Source organism: Phodopus roborovskii, unplaced genomic scaffold (assembly GCF_943737965.1).
Source record: "Phodopus roborovskii unplaced genomic scaffold, PHOROB, whole genome shotgun sequence".
NCBI classification, from domain to species: domain Eukaryota; kingdom Metazoa; phylum Chordata; class Mammalia; order Rodentia; family Cricetidae; genus Phodopus; species Phodopus roborovskii.
Genome location: NW_026126485.1, coordinates 16,752,049 through 16,778,680, shown reverse-complemented (window position 1 = coordinate 16,778,680; position 26,632 = coordinate 16,752,049). Strand labels below are relative to the sequence as shown.

At 34.6% G+C, this 26,632-nt stretch overlaps 1 protein-coding gene across 5 annotated transcripts in view; it reads left to right on the top strand.

Annotated features, from left to right (window-relative positions):
- Upf2 (UPF2 regulator of nonsense mediated mRNA decay) overlaps nucleotides 1–26,632 on the top strand; it is a 106,624-nt gene that overhangs the window by 53,320 nt on the left and 26,672 nt on the right. For all 5 annotated transcript variants that reach the window (XM_051194881.1, XM_051194879.1, XM_051194880.1 and 2 more), the window contains 7 exons: nucleotides 5,943–6,056; nucleotides 14,215–14,331; nucleotides 15,256–15,441; nucleotides 16,941–17,144; nucleotides 18,006–18,281; nucleotides 20,427–20,610; nucleotides 25,636–25,775. In XM_051194881.1, the coding sequence (XP_051050838.1) occupies nucleotides 5,943–6,056; nucleotides 14,215–14,331; nucleotides 15,256–15,441; nucleotides 16,941–17,144; nucleotides 18,006–18,281; nucleotides 20,427–20,610; nucleotides 25,636–25,775 (1,221 nt within the window). The remainder of the gene's footprint in view (nucleotides 1–5,942; nucleotides 6,057–14,214; nucleotides 14,332–15,255; nucleotides 15,442–16,940; nucleotides 17,145–18,005; nucleotides 18,282–20,426; nucleotides 20,611–25,635; nucleotides 25,776–26,632) is intronic.

Below are 26,632 nucleotides of genomic sequence, written 5' to 3'. Positions count from 1 at the left end.
GTTTTGTTATAAAACTTCTCAAAACTTCATAAGGGTAATTGTGCTCTGTGAATGTACTAGAGGAAAATGAGTATATATCCCATAAAGAACACACTTTGATAAATGCTGCTACTTCAGGAATAGATACAGCAGAAGTCATATTTTGGTATGTAGTTGATCCCTTCTACCAATGAGGATCTGTTATACTAGTGAGCACTCTGAAGGCGCTATATCAATTATATGCATCAGTCTTTCAACCAAATCCTAATTTAAGCAAAACACAAATTGTTGGACTAAATATCATTAGTGCATTTGGTGTAAAATGTACAATTAAGAGCATTCTATACATGCATACTTCTCTTACCCTGAAAATTGAAGAAAAGTTGAAGATAATGGCATAATTTATACTGCTGCAATCTTGGGGACCCACAGTTCTTAGAATAGAAGTTAGTTGAAGTAATTGATAACTTTCCATCTCTCCCAGGATCTCTCCTTCCTCTCTTCCTAATCTGCAAACTCTCTTTCCTAATTTATTTCTGTTAGGCTTTAAATGTGTTTTATGTGCAACTATTATCAAATGAAAACAAAGTAACAGCTACAAAACCCACATGTGTCAATCTGGTTAACACAGTACACCCTACAACACCCATCTTTCATTTCCTCATTTTGAGACAGGGAATCTTGTATACCAGGCTTGCCTCTAGATCCTCCAGTGTCTGTTGGGATTGTAGGCATGTACCACCACATCCTTTTGTTGTTGTTGTTGTTTTCCTTTTTATTGGGATTTTTTTTAGGATATAATTTTTTTTTTTATTTACTAAAACCACTATAGCAATATCCTTGATAGAGTTCACTAAATTTCCTAATTACCTATTAGCTGATGTCCTTGTAGATTCTAAATCCCTGGACTCTCCTGATTTTTTTAGAAGGCATCATTCTTTTTCCTTCATGTTAACATCATGACTAGGACTTAGTTACTCAGGTGCTAAACAGGTCTGTTTAATGAGAATAAATTTTGCTCTTTGAAGCAGTATTTGTCCTAAGTATAAATGAGATAATCCTTATATGGTACAGTACCTAATATAAATATCATTATCCTGGATCTTATGTTTATCATTGTTAATCTTTTTAGAAGTAGATTTATATGTTGAGATTCCTTAGTCTTCTTTTGCACTGGTTTTTTGTTTGAGACAGGATTTCAGGTAATTCAGGCCAGCCTCAAACTCATAATTGTAGCAGATTCTGGCTTTGAATTAATCCTCTTTATTCCATCTTCCAAGTGCTGGGATTCCAGGTGTACTATCACGCTTGGCTCCATTCTGATTTTTGAGTAGGAATGGGATTGTCTGACTTCAATTAACGCTTGTTTCCCAACAACTTCTAAGTCACCAAATGTGTGTATCTTGCTAGAGCCTATCCAGTGCATAAACAGTTTTTTTTTTTTTTTTTTTTTTGTCTTTCTACAAACCAGTTGTATTCACAAAACAGACTGATTATTTTCTTCTAAGAACATCTTTATATTTTACTTCATTGAACGTACTTCTGTATTTTCCCCATAAACTCAGTATATTATATTCAACTGTTAAAGTTCTCTCATACTCAATATCTGTGTTCACCAAATTCTTGTTGTCACAACATCCTGAAACACTCCAGTTCTAGCTACTTCTCATCATACCTGCTGCCACTGTCTTTCATAATCCACAGCTTGAGTTATGACAATAGCTCTTTAACCAGGTTTCCCTGTCTCTGTCTTCTATCTAGGTCCAATATATTGCCACAATATGATCATATTTGCCCCCTTAAGAATCTCAGCTGAGAAGTAAAGCTGATAAAACTATATGTAGTCAAAGAAATTCTAGTTAAACAATGGATTTGCTAATTTGACAGATCAATAAAGCTAATAGAAGTGAGAAATCAACACTCTTATATACTTCAATCAGGTAAGAATTTAGATAAAACAGTTCGGCAATATGTTTCAAGATCATTAGAGACATTCATACATTGAACGGCTCTGAGAAAAAAATTAAAAAGCTTTGTTTATATCATGAACCTTACTAGGAAAAACTGATCACCTCAAAGCCCAACTGTAGGACTTTTAAAAAGGGTCAGATAATCATGATGCCAAAGTGATACTGTAACTTTAAAAAAAATGTTTTTTCATAAAATTTTGTCTTTGGATAGTGTAACTGTGAGGACTATTTTTGTTGCTAGTATTCTTTGTCCTCCAAACTTTCATCAGAGTCTCCTTCTTAAATGAAGGCAAAGCCAGCTTTTGTTTAAGCAAACCATCTGACATTCTAAAAAAAAGGTCTTTTCTACGTTTTTTTTTTAAATTAAAATTCATTATTGTTGCATTAACTTTCACAACTGACCATTATACCTCACACAAACAACTTAAGATAAAGGGCACGATTTGTTCATCTTGGGTAGTTGAATCGAAGATTGCTTGACTCCATGTGTTTGGGGAGAGCATCATGGTGGCTGGAATGTCACAATGGATGGGAAATAAAGAATGAAGAAGAAAGCAGGAAACAGGTATAACCTCCTAAGACACACTCCGGGTTATCTACATCTCCCGCTTAGAACCTGCTTCCCAGAGTTTTCCAGTGTTCAGTACATAAGCAAGCTTCTAGAAAGAAACATTCATAGTCACACTAAAACAATTGGTCAAAATAAGTGGAATACAAATGTTTATGCAGTATATCTGTATTTTTATTATATGTATATGATTTTAAACTTACATTTGCAATTACAACCTTTTATGTACATTATAGAACATTTTATGTACATTATAGAACATAAAGTTCCAGATTTATCCTTAGCCATCACTCCCTGTCCCAGTAGGTTGATTGTACACCTTTTGAGACTAATGTTCCCCAAATTAAGAATTATATATATAAATTATGACAAGTTTATTTATATATAGACTCAGGACAGATTACAAGGTTGGCATAAAATAGATTTGCAGAAAAGTATTGAATTAGTGGATGAAGTTAAAGTAAAAAAAACAAATTATACTTGTCTTTTTGGACAAGTATTTATTAGCCCTTCTAGAAGGGCCAGCAGTTTTTTTTTTTTTTTTTGGGTGGGGGGAAACTAGTAAATGATTGGCATAGGATAGTTTTTAAAGATTTATGGGTAGACATATCTGAAGAGGTTATTTGGTGATGCACACTAACAGTAATTAGTTTTATCTGTCTTTAAATATCAAACTGGAAGCAGCATTTTTGTTAAGGATAATTCGTAATGTAAGTAAAATCTTACCATAGTAATTGCTGAGCTGGTAATACATAAACAAATGCTTATTGTTCTGCATTTTAGCTTTACAGAACTATTGCTTCTCAGCCTTTCGGCTAAGAACAAGTATAGTTTCACATAAATTTTTGATATGTCTTTGATTGTAAGTTTTGAAGAAGTGATAGTGAAGAATATTGAATTGAGAAGTTAGGATAAGTTAGTGGGGTTTCCCCCACTCCCACCCCATTACAGTCTTTTAAAATGTTTTGAGCTTCTCTTCTGAACATTAGGAATGGAGATCATTGATCTTCATTTTTAAGTTTTCATAGTTGTGAAGGAAAGAAAAAATAGACCACATAGAAATAGGGAGTAAAATCGTGATTTCTAGGCAGGAGAAATGGCTGAGGTTAAGAGTACTGGCTCCTCCTGCAAAGGACCTGAATGTGGTTATTGCCAACACCCACATGATGACTTACAGCTATCGGCAACTATAATTCCTAGGGATCTGACATGCCTTCCCAGCCTTCACAAGCACCAAGCACACACATGGTGCACATGTATATTTGCAGGCACTTGTACATACACATAAAATAAAAGTAAATATTTTTAAAAAGTGATTCTGAAATCTGAGAAGGGGTGAATGTGGGGAGAAATGTAGAGAGTAGCTCGTAAGTATGTGGGTGACAAGAAGTTCTTTATGTTGCACAGTATAGGAGGCTAACTAGTAGCTAATAAATTTAAAAACAACTAGTACGGCTTGGTGGGAGCTCACTCTGGCTGTGTTTTCTGTTTGTCTCTAATCACAAAGATATTTTTTATCTGTAAATAATAATACTAAAATGAAGTCTTCTGGAATGTTTGTGACTTTGTTTTTGCTTGATACACTGTTGTTGATACTTTGGGTCAGATTTAGTAATAATGCCCTCCTACTTTGCTCTGGGGTTTTAATAAACATGGTTTTATTTTAAAGTCATCACTAAAGAGATTGGTATGGTGTCATACACTTATAATCCTAGTACCCATGAGGCAGAGACAGGAGGATTGTTGCAAGTTTTAAACTACTTGTTCTATATAGGAAGCTTCAGATCAACCATGGCTACATAGTAAGACCCTGTCTCAATCAATCAAACAAACAAAACAAAATCATTAAAATTCTAGAACGTCTAAATACTTATCTCTGTTATAGAAAGTAGATGCCTGAACGTCAAATTCCATTGAGTGCTTAGTTGTCTGGTTTATAAAAAGTCCAATAAAATAATGATCATGAAATTTATGGCTGCAGATGACATTAGCTCCTTTCCCCCTTTAGAAAAAAAGAAAAACCAAGTTGGAATTCCGTTATTTAAATTATGGATGAGTGAAGTAAATTTCAGTTGATAGTTGGGAAATTTGAATCTTACTATTCACCCTAGTCAAATCATTTGTCACTTGAGATCTTTCTCCTTTGTTCTCCCTCTTTTCTGTCTCTCCAACTCCCCTTCTGTCAAGATAAAGCATGAGAGGAATCTTGTGCGTGAATTCCATGGTACGCAGGCGAGGTTTACTGAGGCAGAGGGACAAACATGCCAGGCAGACAGAGCTTAAATGACAACTTTTATTAGAAAGGGGAGGGAAGGGGGAAGTAAAGAGAAAAGAGGTAAAGGGGGTGGGGAGAAGAGGAGACAGGAAAAATCCTATCTACCCCAGGGAAAGGGAAAGCAGAGGAAAGAGAAGAGAGCTGAAGTGGGAGGGGTCTGTTTTTAAAGGGGTCCTTTGCATCTGCATGCAGACCATGCAATCATGGAGCCCTGGACTGACCAGGGTACTGCCTGAGTGCATTCTGCCAGGTGACAGGGGCAGGCCAGCATAATGCCTGAATCCTTACACCTTCCCCTGCTGCACCAGAAGAGAAACAGCTATCATTTATTTCCCTGAATATTATGTCTTCTGGATAAAATAAGTGGGTGATATTCGGGAAACAGCACTGAATTAATTGGAGATGCTGTCATCTCATCGTTGTTCATGTAATGATTTCTAGACTGTAAATTTGGATTTCGTATGAAAATACAATCCTACAGTTACATCTAGTTACACTTACCTCAGTGTGTCTGTATTATACATACTGTTTGAATGGAATTTCACTACATTAGACTTTTTTAAAAAATGTATGCATTAGTGTAGAGCTCAAACTTGCAAAGTATTTGAACTTTGACATATGATTATTTCTGGTAATGAAAATAACAGTGAATATATTGCATGTTTCATTGTAGTGAATTATGCAAAATATGTAATATAGTTCATAGTAAATGACATGAAAATATTTTTCAATTAAATGAGCTTTTAGCATTTATATTTTTAAAGCAGCATTTTCTAAAGTGTGTTCTTAAAAATATTAATTTGATATGCTGTTAATAGCATTGATAATTGATAAAATTGCTTAGATCACTAAATTAACTTGAGAAATATTGATTTAAATTAAATGGGTTACTTTGAGGGCTTCTTTAAACCTGAAAAAAACATTATCTTGATTCCCCAAATCACTTGATCATGGAGCAGTTTTGCAAAGCATTTCCTAGAACTGGTGTGGACAACATGGGCAAGTTTTTCCTTAACTTAAAATAATTTGAAGACAAGAAACCTTTCCCAATTTATTTGAAATATTTTAAGTGAGTTACAATATATTAAAGTAATTCTTAGCACAGGTATTCAAAATGCTAATTATATAATCAGTGTCTTTTAATTTATAGGTACGAAAAAAGGACCAGATCAATATTGAAACAAAGAACAAAACAGTCCGTTTTATTGGAGAACTAACCAAGTTTAAGATGTTCACCAAAAATGATACACTGCATTGTTTAAAGGTAAGTGCTGCAGTGTTTTTAATAGAAAAATTTCATCTTATAAGTTATAGAAAATGAAATAATTAAATATATGATTAACTTAATTTGTCAAGAGCAGTAAAAAGGAATATTATTAGTATGTATGTAAAATAGAAAACAAAAGATAAGATAGTAGATACAAACTTCAGTACTTAAATAAAAGGAACAAAGTATATCAAGTAAAAACCATAAAAGTACAATACTTAATCAAAATCATTTGGTACAGCCTGGTCTACAGAGAGAGTTCCAGGACAGCCAATGCTGTTACACAGAGAAACCCTGTCTTGAAAAACAAAAAACCAAAACCAAACAAAAAACCCAAAAAACAACTTGGTGCTATCTACGAGAGGGATGGTCTTAAAAGATACAGACAAAATAGGCTAAAGTAAAAAGACAGAGTACACTGTGTAAATACTAGCCAAGAGTCAAAAAAACTGGTCTCACCAAACTGTTTGTGAGGCAGAAAGTATATTGAACAGAATTTCTCTCAAGATGTTATACTTCTGATAGCATAACTTCAAAATATATGAAGAAATCATCATAGTTATAAGTAGGAAGAAACAGTATGTATTTGATGAACAATTTACCAAACCTCGATTTAATTAACATTGTATTTGACACCAAGATGATCTCTTCAGATGTGCATGGGTTGTTTACTGGAATACTTCAGATTGTGTTTTGTGTTCATAATGAAATTAAATTAAATATCAAATAATAATAATATTAATTTTATGTGGTAAAATTAGAGCAGAATTGATAAACTTGCATTTTAAATGATTAATCTTTTTCAAATTTTTTTTTCTAAAACAAATTTGCTAACTTAAACTGCATGTTTTTATAGTCTAAAAACACTGATTCATTGTAAATATTCAGAGAATTAAGCATCCTTAGCTTCCCTAGGGAGTCTCAGGAGAGAGCTTAACAGCAGAGGATGTCTCAGGCAAACCTTAGGCAGCTATCTAAGAGTGACTGGGAGCCATGCTGGAGACTGTTTAAATATATTAATAGATTTTTGTGTAGTCTGTGTAGGAAGTATGTTTCCTGACCTGTTTCTAAGAATTCATTTTAAGAAAATAATCATCAGTATATGCACAGATTAGTCTGCAGGGATTTTATCATAATTTTTTGGTTTTTTTGAGTCTCTCAAGCTTACTACATTCTTGTCTCAGGTACTAAGATAACAGCATGTGACACTAAGCCCAGCTTTCATAACATTTTGTGTTTTTTCATTTGTATATTTGTTTTCTGTGATTTTCATCAAATGCTTAACATGTGAAGGCTGATTTCTGCTTTATCCTGTCTTAGTTAGGATTTCTATTGCTATGAAGAGACACCATGACCACAGCAACTCTTATAAAGGAAATCATTTAATTAGGGCTGGCTTACATTTCAGAGGTTTTGTCCATTATTGTCATGGAGGCAGACATAGCCATGTGCAGGCAGACAAGGTGCTAGAGAAGGAACTAAGAGTTCTGTATCTGGATCAGCAGGAAGAGAGAGAACCACTGGGCTGGGCTTGAGCTTTAGAAATCTCAAAGCCTACTTCCAGTGACATACTTCCTCCAACAAGGCCAAATCCTTTCAAATAATGCCGCTTCCTATGAGTTTATAGGGACCATTTTCATTCAAACCACCACACACTTAAAACAATTTAGCCTTTTAAAGTTAGTGTGTGGACTAGCATACAAAGAAATGGGTTTTATTGTGACATTTTCATATACATATATTATTATAGTAGTTCCCTTTCATTCCTTCCCACTAACCTCTCCTTCCCATTTTTGTTATCCTCTCTCCGGATAATTACTCCTCAGTTTTTACATGTTCTGTTACTTTATTTTTCTTTCCTTACCCCTCTTTAGACCTCTTTCTTCTTCCTCATTGTTCTCTTTCTACATACATATATACATATACATACACATAAACACACTGTTCAATCTAGATTTCACATGATAGAAAGCTTCCTCCTTATTTCTCTTTATATACCATCCATTTTTTTTATGTTATACTTTCAGTCTTAACTAAATTCTGCTGTGTATCCTTACTATTAGAGTTCCATATCTTGCCTGTTGTATACAGTAATACAACAATAAACATGGATGTTCAAGTATTTCTGTAGTATATCCACTAGCCAGTGCTTAGAAGTGGTATAGTTAGTTGGTCATTTGGCAGTTCTGTTTTGATATTTTGAAGAATTTCCCTTCTGACTTACATAATGGCTGTATTTTTACAATCTCTAAATAATGGTTCCTCTCTGCCCAGTTCCTCATCAGCATTTGTTGTCATTTGTTTTCTTTGTATGTGTGGGTGCATATCTGTTTGTATGTGCCTCTGTTGATGGTGGTGGGGATGTGCCAAGTTGGGTGTGTATGTCCCAAGACAACCTTTTACCTTGTTTTAGGCAGGATCTCTTTGTTGAGTTTCCATGCACGACTCACAAGTTTCTGGGGAGTCTTTTGTCTCTTTCAGTCACCTGGCTGCAGGAGCACTGGGATTATAGGTCCACACTACCATATCCTGGGGATCCAAACTCATGTCATCACAGTTGGCATGGCAAATGTTTATTGAACCATCTCTCCAGTCCCAATCTTTTTGTGTTTGTTTTAGATGATAGTTATTCTGATGGGTGACATAAAATCTTAATATAGTGGAGTTTTGTTTTTTTAAGATGTATTTATTTACTGTGTGTGGGTATTTTGCCTGCATGAATATCTAATGTATCATTTGTGTGCCTGGTTCCTACAGAGGTTAGAAAAGATCACTGCAACCAGGGTTATAGATGGTTTTGAGCCATCATGGGAACTAAACCCAGGTCCTTTGAAAGAACAGTCAGTGGTCTTAACTACTGAGCCATCTCTCCAGCCCTTGATGTAGTCTTAATTTGTATTTTCCTAATGACCAAGGATTTTGAACACTCTTTCAAATATTTCTTAGTCACTTGTATTTCTTCTTCTAAGAATTGTCTATTCAGTTCATTAGCAAAATTGTTGATTGGGTGTTTTGTTTTGTCTTTCAGTCTAATTTTGGAGGTTCTTTATAGATTGTAGATATTGCTCCCTTGTCAGATTCTCCTTGTGTTGTTTGCAGTCTGTTCATTTTGGTGTTTACTTCCTTTGCTGAGCACAAGCTTTTTAAAGTCATGTGATCCTATTTGTCAATCTATAAGGTTGGTTATTGAGGTATTAGAGTTCCTTTTAGTTATTTCCTGTGCCTATATGTTGAAGTGTTTTGCCCATGTTTTCTTCCAACACTAAGGTCTTTGATCCATTTTGAATTGATTTTTGTGTAGGATGAGAGAAAAGGGGGATCGTGTGTGTGTGTGTGTGTGTGTGTGTGTGTGTGTGTGTGTGTGTTTGTTTGTTTGTTTGTTTAAAAGCATGCATGTGCATGTGAAGGACAGAGATTCATGTTAGTTGTCTTCCTCTACAGTGACAGAGTCATTTCAGTGAATCTGAAGCTCATTCATTTGGCTAGACTGGCTAGCTAGCAAGCTGTAAGGATCCAAATTAAGGTCTTTAAACTTAGAGGTGAAATATTTGGCCCACTGAGCAGTTTCTCCAGGCCCCTTATTCCATGATTTCACATGTCTGTCCAGTTTTCCTGGCATCATTTGAAGAAGTTTTTGTTTTTGTTTTTTTTTTTTTTTAAATTTATGCTTTTGATACTTTTATCAAAGATTAGGTGAGTGTGTGTGTGTGGGGGGGTACTTTTGGGTCCTCTGTTCTAGACCATTGGTCTATGTGTTTGTTTTTGTGCTAATACCATGCTGTTTTTAATTTGTTTAGCGAGGTTTGAGGTTTAAGATTGTGGTATCGAGTCTTGTGGGGCTTTTTTTTTTTTTTTTTTTTTTTTTTTGCTTAACAATTGCTTTGACTGTTTCAATTCTATATGAATTGTAAGATTTTTTTTTTTTTTTCATCTGTGAAGAATGTCATTGGGGCTTTGGGGATTACATTGTATCTGTAAATTGCTTTCAATTATATAATCAATTCCTTTTTTTATTATGTATGTTTTGCCTTCATGTATGTCTGTGTATTGGTTGCGTGTCTGGTGCCTTGGAGTCAGAAGAGTAAAGAGACAGTTTCTGTCCTGCCAGGTCCTGCTGCTGATTCAGCCTCAAATAAGCACACAGAGACGTATTAGTTATTAAACTGTTGGCTGATGGCTCAGATGGCTCAGGCTTCTTATTGGTTATCTCTCTCTTTAATTTATTAACCCATCACTACTAATCTATGCTTTTTTTTTTTTTTTTTTTTTTAATGGATTTTTGAGGCAGGGTTTTTCTGTATTGCTTTGGAGCCTGTCCTGGAACTCGATCTGTCAACTAGGCTGGCTTCAAACTCACAGAGATCCACCTGCTTCTACCTCCCAAGTGCTGGGACTAAAAGAGTGTGCCATCAACACCCGGCTAATCTATGCATTTCTACATGGTATTATCTTAATAGAGAACTTCTGGTGTCTTATCATGGCGTCTCCTTGACAGCTTCTCTCTGCTTCCTCTCCCCAAAATTCTCCTCCTCTGGTAGCCCCGCCTATACTTCCTGCCTGGCTACTGGCCAATCAGTGTTTTATTCATCAACCAATAAGAGATGTGTACAGAAGGACATCCCCCATTATAAGAGGGTATCAGATCCCCTGGAATTAGAGTTAGAGATGGCTGTGAACTCAATACTGGATACTGGAAACTAAACTTGGATTCTCTGGAAGAGCACAACTGTTCTTAATAGCCTAGCCACTCTCTAGCCCTCATTTATATAATAATTTTCACATATTAATTCTGCCAGTCCATGAGTATGGGAGGTCTTTCCATCTTCCAGTGTCATCTTCAATTCTTTGATGTTTCAGATTTTCATCATAGTGGTCTTTAACTTCTTTGAATTACCTCCAGCCGCACGTTGTTTTATTAAGCTTTCGTGAATGGGACCTTTTCTTTTTAATCCCCTGATTTCTTTCTCAGAAAGTGCTTTTACCCACAGAGCCATCTAATTAGCCTGGTTTGCAGTTTTGTTTTGTTTTCCCCTGAGAATTCTTGTATCTATGCTCATCAAGGAAATTGGTCTAAACAATTTTTTCTTGTGCCTTTAGTGTTAGTATCAGAATAAGACTGGGTTTATATGGGGCTAGAGAGATGGCTCAGAGCTCTTCCAGAGGTTCTGAGTTCAATTCCCAGCAACTACATCATGGCTCTTATAGCATGCAGGCATACATCCAGGCAGAACACTGTATATATAATAGATAAATCTTAAAGAAAAGAAAAAAAAAACACTGGCTTTATAGAATGAGTATGGTGGTGTTCCTTCTGTTTTAAGGAACAGTTTTGTGATCATGAGCATTCGTATTGGCTCTTCTTTAAGCACTTGGTAGAATTTAGTTATGAAGCTATCTTGTCCTGGGCTTATTTGTTAAGGGACCTCTACTATTTCATTCTTATTGCTGGTTAAGGGTCTGTTTAATAGAATTTTATTTTGGTAATGATATATATCTAGGAATCTGTTTCATATATATTTTCCATGTTCTTTCAGAATATGAGTTTCAAAGTATTCCATAAAGGTATTCTGGATTTCAATGGAATCTTTTTCATTATAAAATTTTCATTTTAATTATTTATTTATGTGTATGAAAGTTTTGCCTACATGTGTGCACTACCTGGTGCCCACATAAGTCAGCATCAAATCTCTTGAAACTGGAGTTAAAAATTTGCTATGAGCCATCATATGGGTGCTAGCAACTAAACCCAGGTCCTCTCCAAGAACAAGTACTCTTAACCACTGAGCCATTGCTCTAGCTCCTCCTTTTTCATTTCTAATATAATTAACTTGGTCTTAGTTTTCATTCTTTTGTTTAGATTGTCCAAAGAACCAACTCTTTGTATTATTGAGTCTATGTATTGTTCTTTTAGCATCCATTTTATTAACGTCTTCCCTAATTTTTATTTCTTGCTATTTACTCTTTGGGGGTTTGTCTTGTTTTTTATTTTTCTTATATCTTGTGCATCATTAGATTATTTATTTGGTATCTTCTGCCTTTTTCAAAATGTGTGTGTGTGTGTGTGTGTGTGTGTGTGTACAGGTGTGCCACATGTGTATATGCTACTTCTGTGTGGGTGCCTGCAGAGGCTAGAAGAGTCCATTAGATCCCTTGAAACTGATGTTACAGGTTGTTGTGAGCCACCCCAGTTTGGGTGTTGGGAACTGAACTCATGCCCCTTGCAGGATTAGCAGCACTTTGAATGCTGAGCTATCTCCCCAGCCCTGAGATCTCTGACTTTTTATTATAAGCACTCATAGCTATAAACTTTCCTGTTAGAACTGCCTTAGCTATATCCCAAAGTTCTGGTAAGTTTGACTTGCATTTTCATTTGATTCTAGGAACTGAAATTTTCTCCCTGATTTCTTCAGTGATCCACTGGCCATTTAAGAGTGTATTGCTCAGACTGGGCTTGGTACATGACATTAATCCCAGCACCTGAAAGGCAGAGACAGGAGGATCTTTCCGAGTTCGAGGCCAGCCTGTTCTCCATAGTGAGCTCCAGGACAGATAGGACTATATAGAGAAACCCTGTGTCGGTAGTAATACTTTTTTTTTCTTTTTAAAGAGTGTATGTGTGGTTGGTATCTAATAGTATTTGATTATGATCTGAAAAGATAGAAACATTATTTATATTCTTTTGTATTTTTAAGACTTACTTTGAGGCTTACAATGTTATCTGTTATCTGGTTTTATAGGCTACTGAGAATAATGTTTATTTCATATCTGCTGAATGACTATCTGTAGATACTTGTTATATAGATTTTAACCTATGGTCTAACTTAACACTTTCTTTTTCTCCTAAGTTTTCAATACAGGGTTTCTCTGTGTAGCTCTTTTTTGTCCTGTAGAACAGTGTAGTGCCACCATGCCCAGCTTCTAACTTAATTCTTAAATCTCTTTGTTGATAATAGTTTTCCTGACTTACATAAAAGTGAAATCACCTGCTATTGTATTAGGAACTGTGTCATCTTTTTTACCCATTAGTGTTTGTTTCATGAAATTGAGAATCCCCAACATTCACTGCATATCTATCCACTACTGTTAAATCTTTTTTCATTGTATGAATGCTTTGCCTGAATGTATGTTTGTCTACTTCATGTGTGCCTGGTTCCTGTGGAGGTCAGAATATGACTTTAGATCCCCTATGAACCACTATATGGTGCTGGGAATCAAACCTGGGTTCTCTGAAAGATCAGCCAGTGCTCTTGACCTCTGAGCCATCTCTCCAGCTGTTTTTGTTACATGTATATTTGTGTGCATGCATGAGTGTGTGTGTGTGTGTGTGTGTGTGTGTATGTGTGTGTATGTGCGTGTGTGTGAAGCCAAAGTTGATCCCTGGTGTCTTCCTCCATCTCTCTCCACTTTGTATGTTGAGGCAGGGTTTCTCACTTGAAACTAGTGCTCACTGATTTGTATTCTAGCTAGCCAGGTTTTCCTGGGAATTCATTATCTCAGTCTCAGTCACTTGAGCACTAGAATACAGGTGACCACCATATCCACTCAGCTTTTATGCTGGTGCTAGGAATCTGAATTACCTGTTGAGCTATCTACCTCCTCATCCGAGTCCCTGTCATGTTTTTTTGTGAATTGTTCACATTATTATGTAGTTGCCTACAGTGTCTCTTTGGACAAAATTTGGTTTGAACTTTTTAAATATACTTTATTTAACTTACAGACTGTGAGTATCTTTGTTAGTGAGATGTGTTTCTTACAGACAAGTAGTTCTCCTTTTGTTTTATCTAACAAGTTAGTTATATTTTTTTTGTGTTGATGAGTTGAGTCCATTTACACTTAAGGTAAGCCATCCACATATTTGCACACAAATACATAAACTACATACATCATTATAAAGTGAATATATAACATCTAATAAATATAGAAAAGAATTTGAATTTGATAGCAGTTTCCTTTCCTGAAAAGAAAGATGTTAAATGTATAAGCTTTTAGTAAAAATTTGATGGTGAACCAGATGTTCAACAGTAAAATTCACTAAAGTCAGCTTGATTTTCATCATTGAAATATTATAAGTTATTAAAGATACATGTATTGCTTTCTTTCTCTCTTAGAATTGATGTGTTGTCTTTGTGGTTTTTCATCATTCTTTTTATTCCAGATGCTTCTGTCAGACTTTTCTCATCATCATATTGAAATGGCATGTACTCTACTGGAGACCTGTGGACGGTTTCTTTTCAGATCTCCAGAATCACATCTGAGGACCAGTGTGCTTTTGGTAAGGGCTTGTAGATCCTGGTAAGAAGTTGAGGGTCTTTATTTACCTCAAGGATTAAGAATACTAATTAGTGTCGGTTGTCTTCTTCTGCCATTTGAGTACAAGCATTTCTGCCTAACCTAGAACATCCTGCACAGATGAACGGCCATCCTGGAGAGCCATAGGAATTTTTTTTTTCATCTTGTTTGCCAGTTAGTTCAAAGAATTAATGAGGTGGTAATACAGTTCAGTGGTTAAAGGCACTTTCACTGTAAGCCTGGCTATCTGAGCTTGATTCCCAGAACCACACACAAAAAGATACAAGAGAACCTATTCCATAAAGTTGTTCCCTGGCCTACATACATGAGCTGTGACACATGTGCACACACATAGACATTGTGCATGTATGTGCACATATGTATACATACTAATAATACACTTTTTTATTAAGAGAGAAAAGTTACCCCATAAAAACAGATTATTCAAATGAGTAGGTACTCAGTACTATAAGGTGGGGACCACCTTTAGTTCATGGCTATTTGGCCTTAAATTGTACCCCATAAAGTATTAAGAGAGTACTGCTATGAATGTGATTTGATTTATAACTGTGCGAACCTGTATTAACCCTAAAGAACATTAGGCTCAAATGTGTAAGTGAAATTAAGGAGTAAGAATCAAATTAAAGTGTAACTGATTATAAATTCCTTCTCAGTATTTATGCCATCCAGTATTACACCATTTAATCTGGAATATCTCTACAGACAAGAAAATTATTAGCCCTCAAGGTCTTAGTACTTAGTGTGCTCAATTTCAGCTTGAAGTGTGACTGAAAAGGTCTCCTTATCAGCAGTTTTAGCCTCAATACCATTACCTTTTCAGAGCAGGTAAGCATTTTTACTTCATGCATTGTGGAATGCTTTGGTTAATCTACACATTTTCTTTTAGGAGCAAATGATGAGAAAGAAACAAGCAATGCATCTTGATGCTAGGTATGTTACAATGGTTGAGAATGCATATTACTACTGCAACCCACCTCCAGCTGAAAAGACAGTGAGAAAGAAACGTCCTCCTCTTCAGGAGTACGTCCGCAAACTTTTGTACAAGGATCTCTCTAAGGTCACTACTGAGAAGGTAAAGTCTGAATCAGATCATTTAGTAATAATTACCTTGAAATTTGTGATGATGCTGTCCTTACATACATTCTAGAACAGGCAGGGGTAGATCAGAGTTCTATTATGATTTTGTTCAAGTCATCCTAAGAAGGAAATCATGGGATGCTACAGAATATTTACGACATGTGTTTTGTATTTTTTTTTTTATTACATTTTACCGTTAAAACTGTACTTATTTAAAATTTTTTTCTTTGTTGTTCTTTTTGTGTTTTTATTTTTGGTGTTTGCACGGGTGCTGGTGATAACTAGGGCCTTGTGCATGCTAGACAAGTAACTGGCACATGATCTCTTTGAAACTTCATAATTTGGGATATCTGTTTCTTTTTTCTGGTGAGAATCACAGCAGGATTTTTTTCCCCCTCAGAAAAGGCTAAGAACTACTTACCTTAATTTTGGTTACCTTGTTAAAACCTTTACTTTTAAGATGGGACAGATTGTTTCCTTGTTAACTTTACAAGTTGACATGTAATAAAGTGCAGAGTTCCTTTTTGTTTAGCATAGAAAGTGCTAAGAAATGGCTGCATCTTTGAAAATTGAAGCTGTCTTTCATAGTTGCTTAAAACATTTATTACATTTGTATTTCTTCCTGTTCACTTATTGGTTAGATGATATTATCAGTATTTAACGAAACAGTAGTAGTCAATTCCCAGTCTGTATCTCTTCACTCTGGTGGTTTTCTTTTCATACGAAGAAGCTTTTTAATGTCCTATCAACTTCTTTGTTAATTTTTAAGATTATTTCCTATACTTATGCAGTCCTTTCAAGAAGACCTTTCCTATGCCTATGTGTTGACATGTTTCCTCTAACACTTCAAGTCTTTCATTAAGTTCTTTAATCCATTTTGAATTGATTTTTCTGAAGGGAGAGAGATGGATCTTGTTTCATTCTTAACTTTGTGGATATCCAGTACAGTTTGCTGAAGAGGCTGTCTTGTTTGATTTTCTTCTCCGATATATGTTTTTGTCAAAGATTAGTTGGCTCTGATTGTGCAAGTTTATTTCTAGGTTATCTGTTCTGTTCCATTGGTCTGAACTTTTTTTGTTAGGAACTGGTTTTTAAAAATGAGATTCTTTTGTCAAATAAGGTATAAGAGAACACTAATTTTGGTAAACTTAGGGTTTTTTCCTTTCAGTGAGCTGAGTCTCTGACTATACACCATTAGCTTGATTATTTTTTATTACATTTAAGATTTTTTTGTATATAAATATGCCATGTAATTGCCTAATGAGCCATCTCATCAGATTCTTTAAGAACTCAAATATTCTAGGAAGTTTTGGAAATTATGGAAGTGTTTAGAGAATAAAGATAATAAATTTTCATAATTAGTAAGTCATTTTACCTTTTTCCAAAGTAAGGAAACTGAAGTACTTCAGATTTTTAAAGTCGTGTGTGCTGCAAGATAATAAGACTAAAGTACTTGAATTCTTAATCATTTAAGCAACATTGTCTTCATTGTAGGTTTTGAGACAAATGCGAAAGTTGCCCTGGCAAGACCAAGAAGTGAAAGACTATGTTATTTGTTGTATGATAAACATCTGGAATGTGAAATACAATAGTATTCACTGTGTAGCCAACCTATTAGCAGGACTAGTACTCTACCAGGAGGATGTTGGGATCCATGTTGTGGATGGAGTACTCGAAGATATTCGATTGGGAATGGAGGTAACAGATTTCTTTTCTAGTTACCATGTTAGAATTTGTGGAGAATGTGAACAGTCTCTACATCCTTCTATTGAAAAATAATAATTTGAGCTGGGCAGTGGTAGCACATGCCTTTAATCTCAGCATTCAGGAGGCATAGGCAGGTGGGTCTCTATAAGCTTGAGGCTAGCCTTGTCTATAGAGTGAGTTTCAGAACAACCAGGACTACACAGAGAAACCAGTCATGAGAAAAACAAAACAAAAAAATAATAATTGGAAAAACTGTTCCTTGCATTAAATAATTTGCTGCTTCTTGGGAGTTATTTATGAGTAAACTTGTGTCTTAAATTTCTTGCTACAACCTCAGACAATTACTAGTATTTTTTTAAATTCTTTTTCAGAAGTTTTTTTAAAGCTTATTTTGTCAGATTATACTAAATTTTTATTATTTCTAGGTTACTATTAAGACTCAACTTGGAGAAATCTATAAGCTTTATTATAAAAATTGGTAACTATAGGGATTTTCTTTAAATGCTTTCCTTTTAATATAAATCTTACATAACAAGCTACTTGTGTTTCTTGATTAATAGGTTACAAAGAAAATAGGTTGGGTGGGCTGATGGGAAGAATTAGAGTATAACTGTTTAGAAAAAGTTCATTTAATGATAGCTTAATATTCAACTATCTAACATGTTCTTTATATTTCTAGAAAGTGACAGGATACTTAAAAGTGGACACATTATTAGGCAAGGAGTAAGGCAACAATCTTCATTTCTCTGAGGGATGTTCTTTGAATATTTGATACTGTTGAGATTAATCCCTCCAATTATATTGCTACTCCTAGGTGAAAACCTGTGGCATGTTTTTGTTTTTGTTTTTCAGGTTAATCAACCTAAATTTAACCAGAGGCGTATCAGTAGTGCCAAGTTCTTAGGAGAACTTTATAATTACAGAATGGTGGAATCAGCTGTTATTTTCAGAACTCTTTATTCTTTTACTTCATTTGGTGTCAACCCTGATGGTTCTCCAAGTTCACTGGACCCTCCTGAACATCTGTTCAGAATTAGACTAGTGTGCACTATTTTGGATACCTGTGGCCAGTACTTTGACAGAGGTTCCAGTAAACGAAAACTTGACTGCTTCCTTGTATATTTTCAGGTATGTAAGCACAATATGCAATTTGGTATCATTGAATGAATACATAACAGATACTTTAGCAAAGAAATGTATTGTTTATATATGTTCATAATTAGGCTGTGACCTTAAATTGTGTAAAGAATTCATACACAAACACACTCTAATTTTAATTCTTAAAGTACCTTAGGGTCTGGGGGATTTGTTTGGTTTTTGAGACAGTATGTCACCATGTAGCCGAGGCTGGCCTTGAATTCATGACCCTCCTGCCCCAGCTTCCCAAGTGCTGGGATCATAGGTGTGCAGTGCCACAATCAGCTACTTGCAACTTGATAATGTTCTTCTCTTGTGTCTGTTTTAGTTTATATCCAAAATGCTTATTCCTAAAAGATACAGTTTATCTACTTGACTTTTGCTTACTTACCTATTTAGAGAGATAGCAGATCATGTAAAGATTTATAATGCAGAAAGCAAGTATACTTACTAATAAACTCTTGGGTTGTGTTTTTCATATTTACTTTTATTACATAGTTTGTGAATTAGAATAAGTATGGTGTAAATTAAATAAAGTACAAATACGGGGTAATTGTACAACTTCTATAGTTTGTATCACAGAAGTTAACTTCTAGGTTGATTGCATGTACCTCAGTCATCATTCCCTGTAAAATATAATTTAATAAGTACTAATTAGAAAGGACAGCTCATAATCAAGTAGTTAGAATGTTGCTGAGTAAATATCAATATTATGTGATTCTAGCATATTTTAGCAATTTACCTCTTGAGAAGAAAGAGGTATTGTAACTGGAAGCATCATAAATGCATCCACAAGTAGCAGGAATTAATCTGGGAGTAAATAATGTTGGGAAATTTCATTTTGACTTCTCATACTCCGATACCTACTGCCTTGTTTTATAAAATTATGAGCAAGAAATGAGGAAAGAAGTTTGCAGATTTGAGGGTCAAAGTCCCTGTTTTATGTAAAGACTGTCATTAACTGGAGATATATTAAATACCTGAGTTTTGCTTGAAACAGATGGCTGTTTGTATTAATATCCAAAGTTCCTCGGAGAAGAGGAATGTTATTTGATGTCTGCTCTTCCAGCCTCAGAGAAAAGAGCCACTCAAAAATACCTAGGACTGAAAAATCAACAAAGGTGTTTTCCAAGTTAATTTGACAGACAAATGTGGTGGAGATATTTGTGAGGACTGAGAGTTTGAAATGAGTTAGCCTTCAGAGATGAGATTATAATATTTTGTCTAGAATATAGAATGTCAGCCCACTGCAATGGGATTATATCTCACTAGAATAGTGACTGAGGTTATGTTTTAGAAGGTTCTAGAAGGCAGGAGAAAGGATCAACTGGGAAATGCTGAATTTCCAAGTGCATGTGTATTATCTGGGAGATCACTAAGAAGGTTGGAGCTTGATCTACATTTCGATAAGCTTCCTGGTGAGGCACACAAGGTAGAGAGGAAGATTGAAGCACCTGAAAGAACACGTTTGTGCTAGCAAATATATATTTACATTTTCATAAAAAATAAAAAATATATATGCTTAGATTGTGCTACTTATTAGTCTATATTAGGAATTAGAACAAGAACAGGGTAGAATGAGGTAGCACACAATGTCTACATGGTAGCATGTACATGATAGCTGTTTAGAAAATGTTCATAATTTATTTTATATTTTTCAAAGAGTTTCATCCTCAATGGACTTAAAAAAAACAAAAGAAATTGAAGTAGCATAGAAAAATGACAATTTATCAAAACTACTGCATCAAATCTGCTTTTATAAAGTTAAATGTGTCAGCTCTGTGGTATGGAAGTGGGTTTTCTACCTTTGTTTCAGGGTACATGAAAGTGTATTTGGCATTTTGTTTATCATTTCTCCGTGTCTGTTTTCGTTTCGTTTTTGTTTTGTTTTGTTTTTTTTTTTTAAACCTGTGATAGCCAGATTAAAAATGTTTAAAGTTAAACTGGCTCAAAAATTATAAAGATAGCAGAAAATAGTTGGAATTAGGATCACTGCTGATGACCTTTAATACAAAGTATAGATTTCTTGTTCAACCTTTTAGCTATTATAACTAGGTAACATCACAATACAACTTACTATTTTAAGTTTTTGTTATTAATTTCTTATAGCTAAATTTATTTTTCATTTGTTATCAGCGTTATGTTTGGTGGAAGAAAAGTTTGGAGGTTTGGACAAAAGATCATCCATTTCCTATTGATATAGATTACATGATCAGTGATACACTAGAACTGCTAAGACCAAAGATCAAACTCTGTAATTCTCTGGAAGAATCCATGAGGCAGGTACAAGACTTGGAACGAGAATTCTTAATAAAACTAGGTAAGCAATTCATTACAGAGAGAAAATGAAGGGGATTTGGTCAGATTGTCTCTAGAATCTGTTTTACAATGTTTCTAGTCAGAGTTTTGTATTTGCATACCTTGTATCTTTGATGTTGAGTACTGCATAGTAGGGTTAGGTGAGACTTTTGTGACCTAGTTGGTTTCACTAAGTGTTCTTAAATCCAAATAAAATAGTCAAGCAGGATTTAAAGCAAGTGATAGTGAAGGAAAATACAATCTTGTGAACTGCTCTTATTTTTAGACTGGTTTCTGATCAAACTTTTGGATGATAGTGTCTCTTGTATACTGTATTTTCAGCTGATATTATTCCTGAGAACACACAGGCTTCAGGGTGTAGAAGGAAGTACTACTTAGAAATTTGGAATAACTCTATGAAATTTCAGTTCTTATTCATTAGTAGGGTTGGCTTTCTTTCTAAGTCTAGAGAAAATGTGCTGCTAGAAGATTATCTGTACCATTCTTTTCATCCTTCTGAGGTAGTTACAGAAGACTTAACCTTTGAACAGCACCCCTTGTGGAATATAGCAATATGCTGGTTTTGTTACCAGGTAACAAGTACAAGATCTAGTCATACCAACCGGTTTTGCATGCTGACTGCTCTTCTGTATTGTCTGTTTCATTGTAGTAGGTTCACAATTAAGTTTCCAGGGTTGGTTAAGCTATTATTTCTCATCAGCATTTGGTATGTTCATGCGCATCTTCCAGTTACATTTACACTATTACTGTATTATGTTACATGTCTGAAAACCCAGTTTAAAGTAAAGGGATAAGAAATAATAGTTCCCTCCCTACCCCAGGCATCCAGAATATTGATAAACTTGCTATCTCCAAGGTAAATCCTCACTTGGAGAATATGCTTGTGTTTGATTTTTCAAATCCCTGCCATTATTTATGCAAGCACTGACTTTCCTATTGTCACCTCACAGAGACCTAGTGTGAATCTTAGTTTTTTGACCTTGACCCAGGTTACACAATTTCTTTTTCTTTTCAGATTTCCAATTACATAAATAATCATTTCAGGCAAAGCATTATCATCTTAAGTATTCACATTCTTTGTATGTTTTGAAATTGTTAAGATGTAACCCAGGGCCGAGGAATTTTCACAAATGGTTCAACTGCATATATAGGCATAAGAAAGAGAAAAGTTTGCTTTGGTTTTTGGGTTTTTTGGTTTTTGTGTGTATGTGTGTGTTTTTTTTTTTTTTTTTTTTTTTTGTTTTTTTTTGTTTTTATTTTGTAAATTAAAGGGTTAAAAGGCTTTGAGCTTCTCATGAGGAACCCAAAGAGGAAAAAATGAATCACCATTTATGGTTTGAAATTCTAAAGATTGTAGCACTGAAAAAGTATCTGTCCACAAGTGGTTTCCATTTTCCTCCTGGTTTTAGATGAAAGAAAGAGGTTATATTCAGAGGATGAATTTTAAGTAAGCTTTCTATTGATAGATCATAGCATCATGCAGTTTTTGCCTTTCATTGTCTGTCTTTAAGCACCTGGAAACACCCCATTATAGTTTTATAGCAGCATTGAGTGAGTGCAAAGAGTAAAGTTAGTGGGAAATACTAAAATTATTTTTTAATGTCTTAAACCATTTACATTATTATCACAGATAATGTTCATGGCAGTAATTCTGAGAAATACAAAGAAAATCACCTGTATTGCATTCAGAAAGAATAATACATTAATGTAATTTGTGTTTCCTCTTTTTAAATTTTTCATTTTCTTTTTGCAGTTTGTAACAACTTTCAAGTCTTTTTTTAAAAGTAATTTATGTTCCTTTGTTAAATATGCCTTAATTACTTAATTCTATTGCTTGACTCAAAGTTTTTCCAATTTTACATCATTGTGTTATTTTTTTTAAAGTGCCTTTCATTTCTTTAGTTACATAGAATAGAAAGAAAAAGGAGCCAAGACACTTTTCTTTAAATTATAAATAAAGCCAAAATGATATTTTTAAATTTTGTTTTAGAAGTTCCAACTAGTACTACAAAGAACAGAAATGAAAGAAAGTAAAATAAGATATTCAAGCCAGGCAGTGGTAGCACACACCTTTAATCCCAGGAGGCAGAGGCAGGTGGATCTCTGTGAGTTTGAGGCCAGCCTGGTCTACGGAGTGAGTTACAAGACAGCCAGGGATATACAGAGAAATCCTGTCTTGAAAAACAAAAGCAAACAAAAAAGAAAAAATATCATATTCATATATATATAAATATATTTTAAAGCAAGAGAATATATTTCTTAAATTCTAAACAAAGCCAAAAACAAGCTCTAATTAACTATAAGGCAATTTAGCATATAATGAATATGAATTTTTAAAAATAGGATGAAGAAAGCCAGTGAACCAAATGGGTTGAATGATCTAGTACTGTTTTTTTTTTCCCCAGATTTTAAAATTGTAGAAGAATGCACCCAAAAATAATAATTTTGTTTGTTTGAAAATTGTCATATATGTGGTTGGGTGGCACACACCTATAATGTCAGCACTTGGAAGGCAGAGGCAGAGTCAAAGGCCAGTATGAATATTAAGGGAGACTCTGTTCCAGAATAACAAAATAACAAACCCACAAAATCCCACAAAATGCACACATTTTATTCAATTTGAAATTAAGAGAAAAATTATTTCCTTGCCAGGTTATTACCACTTTTATATGAAGTGTACAGGCAAACTGATAGAATAGCATCTGTAAGGATAGGCAAATGAACATGACATATGTAAACCAAGAAAGTTTTGATGAGTATTGTTTGTATGCCAGAATGATAAAGGTATTATTTATGTTTGACAAACATTGCTCAAAGTAAAGCACCAGCTAATGTATAAGACAAGATAAAAAATAAAAAATACATGTTCTTATGACTTCCATAAGCTGAATAAGTTCAGCTACACAGAGAAATACAAGTTAAACAACCTGAAGAGAGGCATTGTAGCTATTACCTACCACTCTTGTGACAAGCAGGAAAACTTAATCGCCAAGCAATTCAAGTTGAAAGATAAATGTGTTTTTATTTTGTTCACCAAGTTCACTTCTAAAATGTTAATATTCTAAATTTTGTCTGTATTTGCATTTTGTTATCCATGTCTTTTATATGGTTCATATACATTCTTACATTGACAGTTTCCTAGGCATTTGTAGTTTGATCATTCTTACATGGTTGAAGCTTGGTTGCAGTTCAAATTAAAATGTTACAAAATAATATTATTTTTCCTGATACTTTGGAAGCATGACTATCAAAACAGTTGCTTACATGTTGCTTTCTCAATGATGGATATTTAAAGGAAGGGGGACTATAATGTAGTAATGTTTCATATCACAGAAGTTATTGCTGTGTTGATAGGTTTACTCAACATTTACATTGTAAACTCCTGGTTTTGCATTGTTTGCCTTTGATAATTATCAGTCAAATATTTTTGTTCCGTTTTTTTTGTTGTTGTTGTTCTTTTATTGTTTGTTTGTTTGTTTTAATGTGCATTGGTGTTTTGCTATGGGTGTTGGGTCCCCTGAAACTAGAGTTACACAGTAAGTGTGAGCTGCCATGTAGGTTGGGGGAATTGAACCTGAGTCCTCGGAAGAGCAGTCATTCCTCTTAACCATTGAGCCCCAAAATTTTGTTTTTAAAATCTAGTTAGGGGTCTGCTAGATGGCTCAGCAGGTAAGGATGCTTGCCAACAAACCTGACCTTAACTTGATTCTTAGAGCCCACATGGTAGGAGAGAACTGAATCCTGCTGGTTGTCCTCTGACTTCCACACTTATGCCGTGGCATAATACAGGCACAACATACAAATACACATACACAAATAAATCAGTCTTTTAAAATTCAGTCAACATATACATGTATAAAATCTGTTACTTTTATGTATGAAAGCTAGTAAGCCATAAGTAAATACTTTGACTAGTAGAAATGCAACCTGCGACATCATCTGTTGGTCTTCAGTATCAATTTTGCTTTAAAAACAGATACTTCTGGAGCTTCATTCACCTAGTCTCTTTTTCCTTTCAGACTGAAAATAGGTACTTTAACTGTTCTGTACTTACATAATTTCACCAGTTGCTTAGGTTTAGAGCACTAGAGTAAATTTTTGTTGTTACTGATTTGTCTGGTTATTCAAACTCTGACATTCAATATTCATAAAATGAGAAGATTAATATACGTTATCAGTAATTTTTCCTGTATTTCAGTAACTAGTATTTATTTACTAAATACCTACTATACTTGCCAATTTAGACCCTCTGCTAAGTTTGAAGTATATAAACTAAGTTCTTTGTCCTTTAATGGTCTTATGCAACATTTATGAAATTACTAGAAAAGAAGTAAGATGTCATAGCATCAACATCTAAAGAGTTCCATGTGCTTCAGGAACAGGCAGTAGGTAAACTGACACCAGATTGGAAGAATAGATGAGATTTCAGACAACATGTTCTGTGCAAGGTGTGAGAAGGAGCTGGGAAATAGGTTGGATAAGACTACATTATGTGTCTCTTCAGAGTGGGATGGCTAGGTTGGAATTCAGTCCAATATGAAGAAGAGCTGCACAGTGAGATGTAGAAGTGCATGGGAAGTGAAAGATTTGGGCCATTAACTTCCCCAAGGGAAATAATGCTGCTACTAACGAAAATGCCTCTTTCCTCTTAAAGTGCATTCAGATTTGTAGCCAAATGTAATTTTTCCATTAAAGTGACATGACTTTTATTTATTTTGGTAGTTTTAGAGATTGTTGAACTGTTATGTGTAGTGTGTGGCCATGGGTCTGTTTTATATATGTCTGAGACAGAGTTTAAACAGGATAATCTTTAAGTATTGAAGCAGTAAGAAAAGTGAAAAGAGATTTACATGCATACATACTTTTTTTCTAGTCTAGTGGCTAAGAAATGTATAGGGTTTTACAGTGTTTCTCACAATTATTTTCAATTCTGCTCATTTATACTTTTTAAGTAAAGTGGTATAAAAACAGTAGTATAGTGTTTATCTTTTTAAATGTGTTTTTCTACTTTTGTCCTGTTTTCAAGGCCTAGTAAATGACAAAGAATCCAAAGATTCTATGACAGAAGGGGAAAATCTTGAAGAGGATGAAGAGGAAGAAGAAGGAGGAGCTGAAACTGAAGAACAGTCTGGAAATGAAAGTGAAGTGAATGAGCCAGAAGAAGAAGTAATTGCTTTTATTTCTAACATAAATTTGTGCATATATGTATAGAAGACTATTTTGATTCAGTAAATATTTTAAAAGCTTTATTGCATTTTTGTGTGCGCACACTTGTGTGCTGTATGCGCGCGCGCACACACACACACACACACACTCCCAACACCTGTGCCACAGCACATGTGGAACTCAGATATCAAATTGTAGGAGTAAGTTTTCTCCTTGGGTTTTGAGGTTTGCTCTCAGGCTGTTAGGCTTGGCAGTAGGTGTTTTTCCATGCTGAGCCATCTTTCTAGCCTCAGTGAAAAATTTTTAATTAATAGAGATCTCTTTAGTTTTATTACTGAAAATATAACTAATATATTTCTAATATTACATCCCTTGATTAAGGGTTTTTATAAACATTAAAACTAGGTTAATCATATCATTTTTATTTGAGAAAAATACTGTTTTGACCTCATATATTATAATCTTTCCTTAAATATGGACAGTCTGTGGGCTTTACAATCTGAAAAACAATTGTCTAAATAATCATATACTTTGCTTTATTTTTAGCAACTTGTATAGTTCTGAAATTCATTGTGTACATAAATAGTTTCCCCTTTTGTCGTTTATAACTCTCTTAGGCCAAACTATGTGAAATTGCTTCTCTGCCATTTATGACTACCCCACCCCACCCCACCCCCCCTTTTTTTTTTTTTTTTTTTTTTGGTTTTTCGTGACAGGGTTTCTCTGTATTGCATTGGAGCCTGTACAGAACCCTCTCTGTAGGTCAGGCTGTCCTCGAACTTACAGAGAGCCTCCTGCCTCTGCCTCCCGAGTGCTGGGATTAAAGGCGTGTGTCACCAACACTTGACTCTGAAATA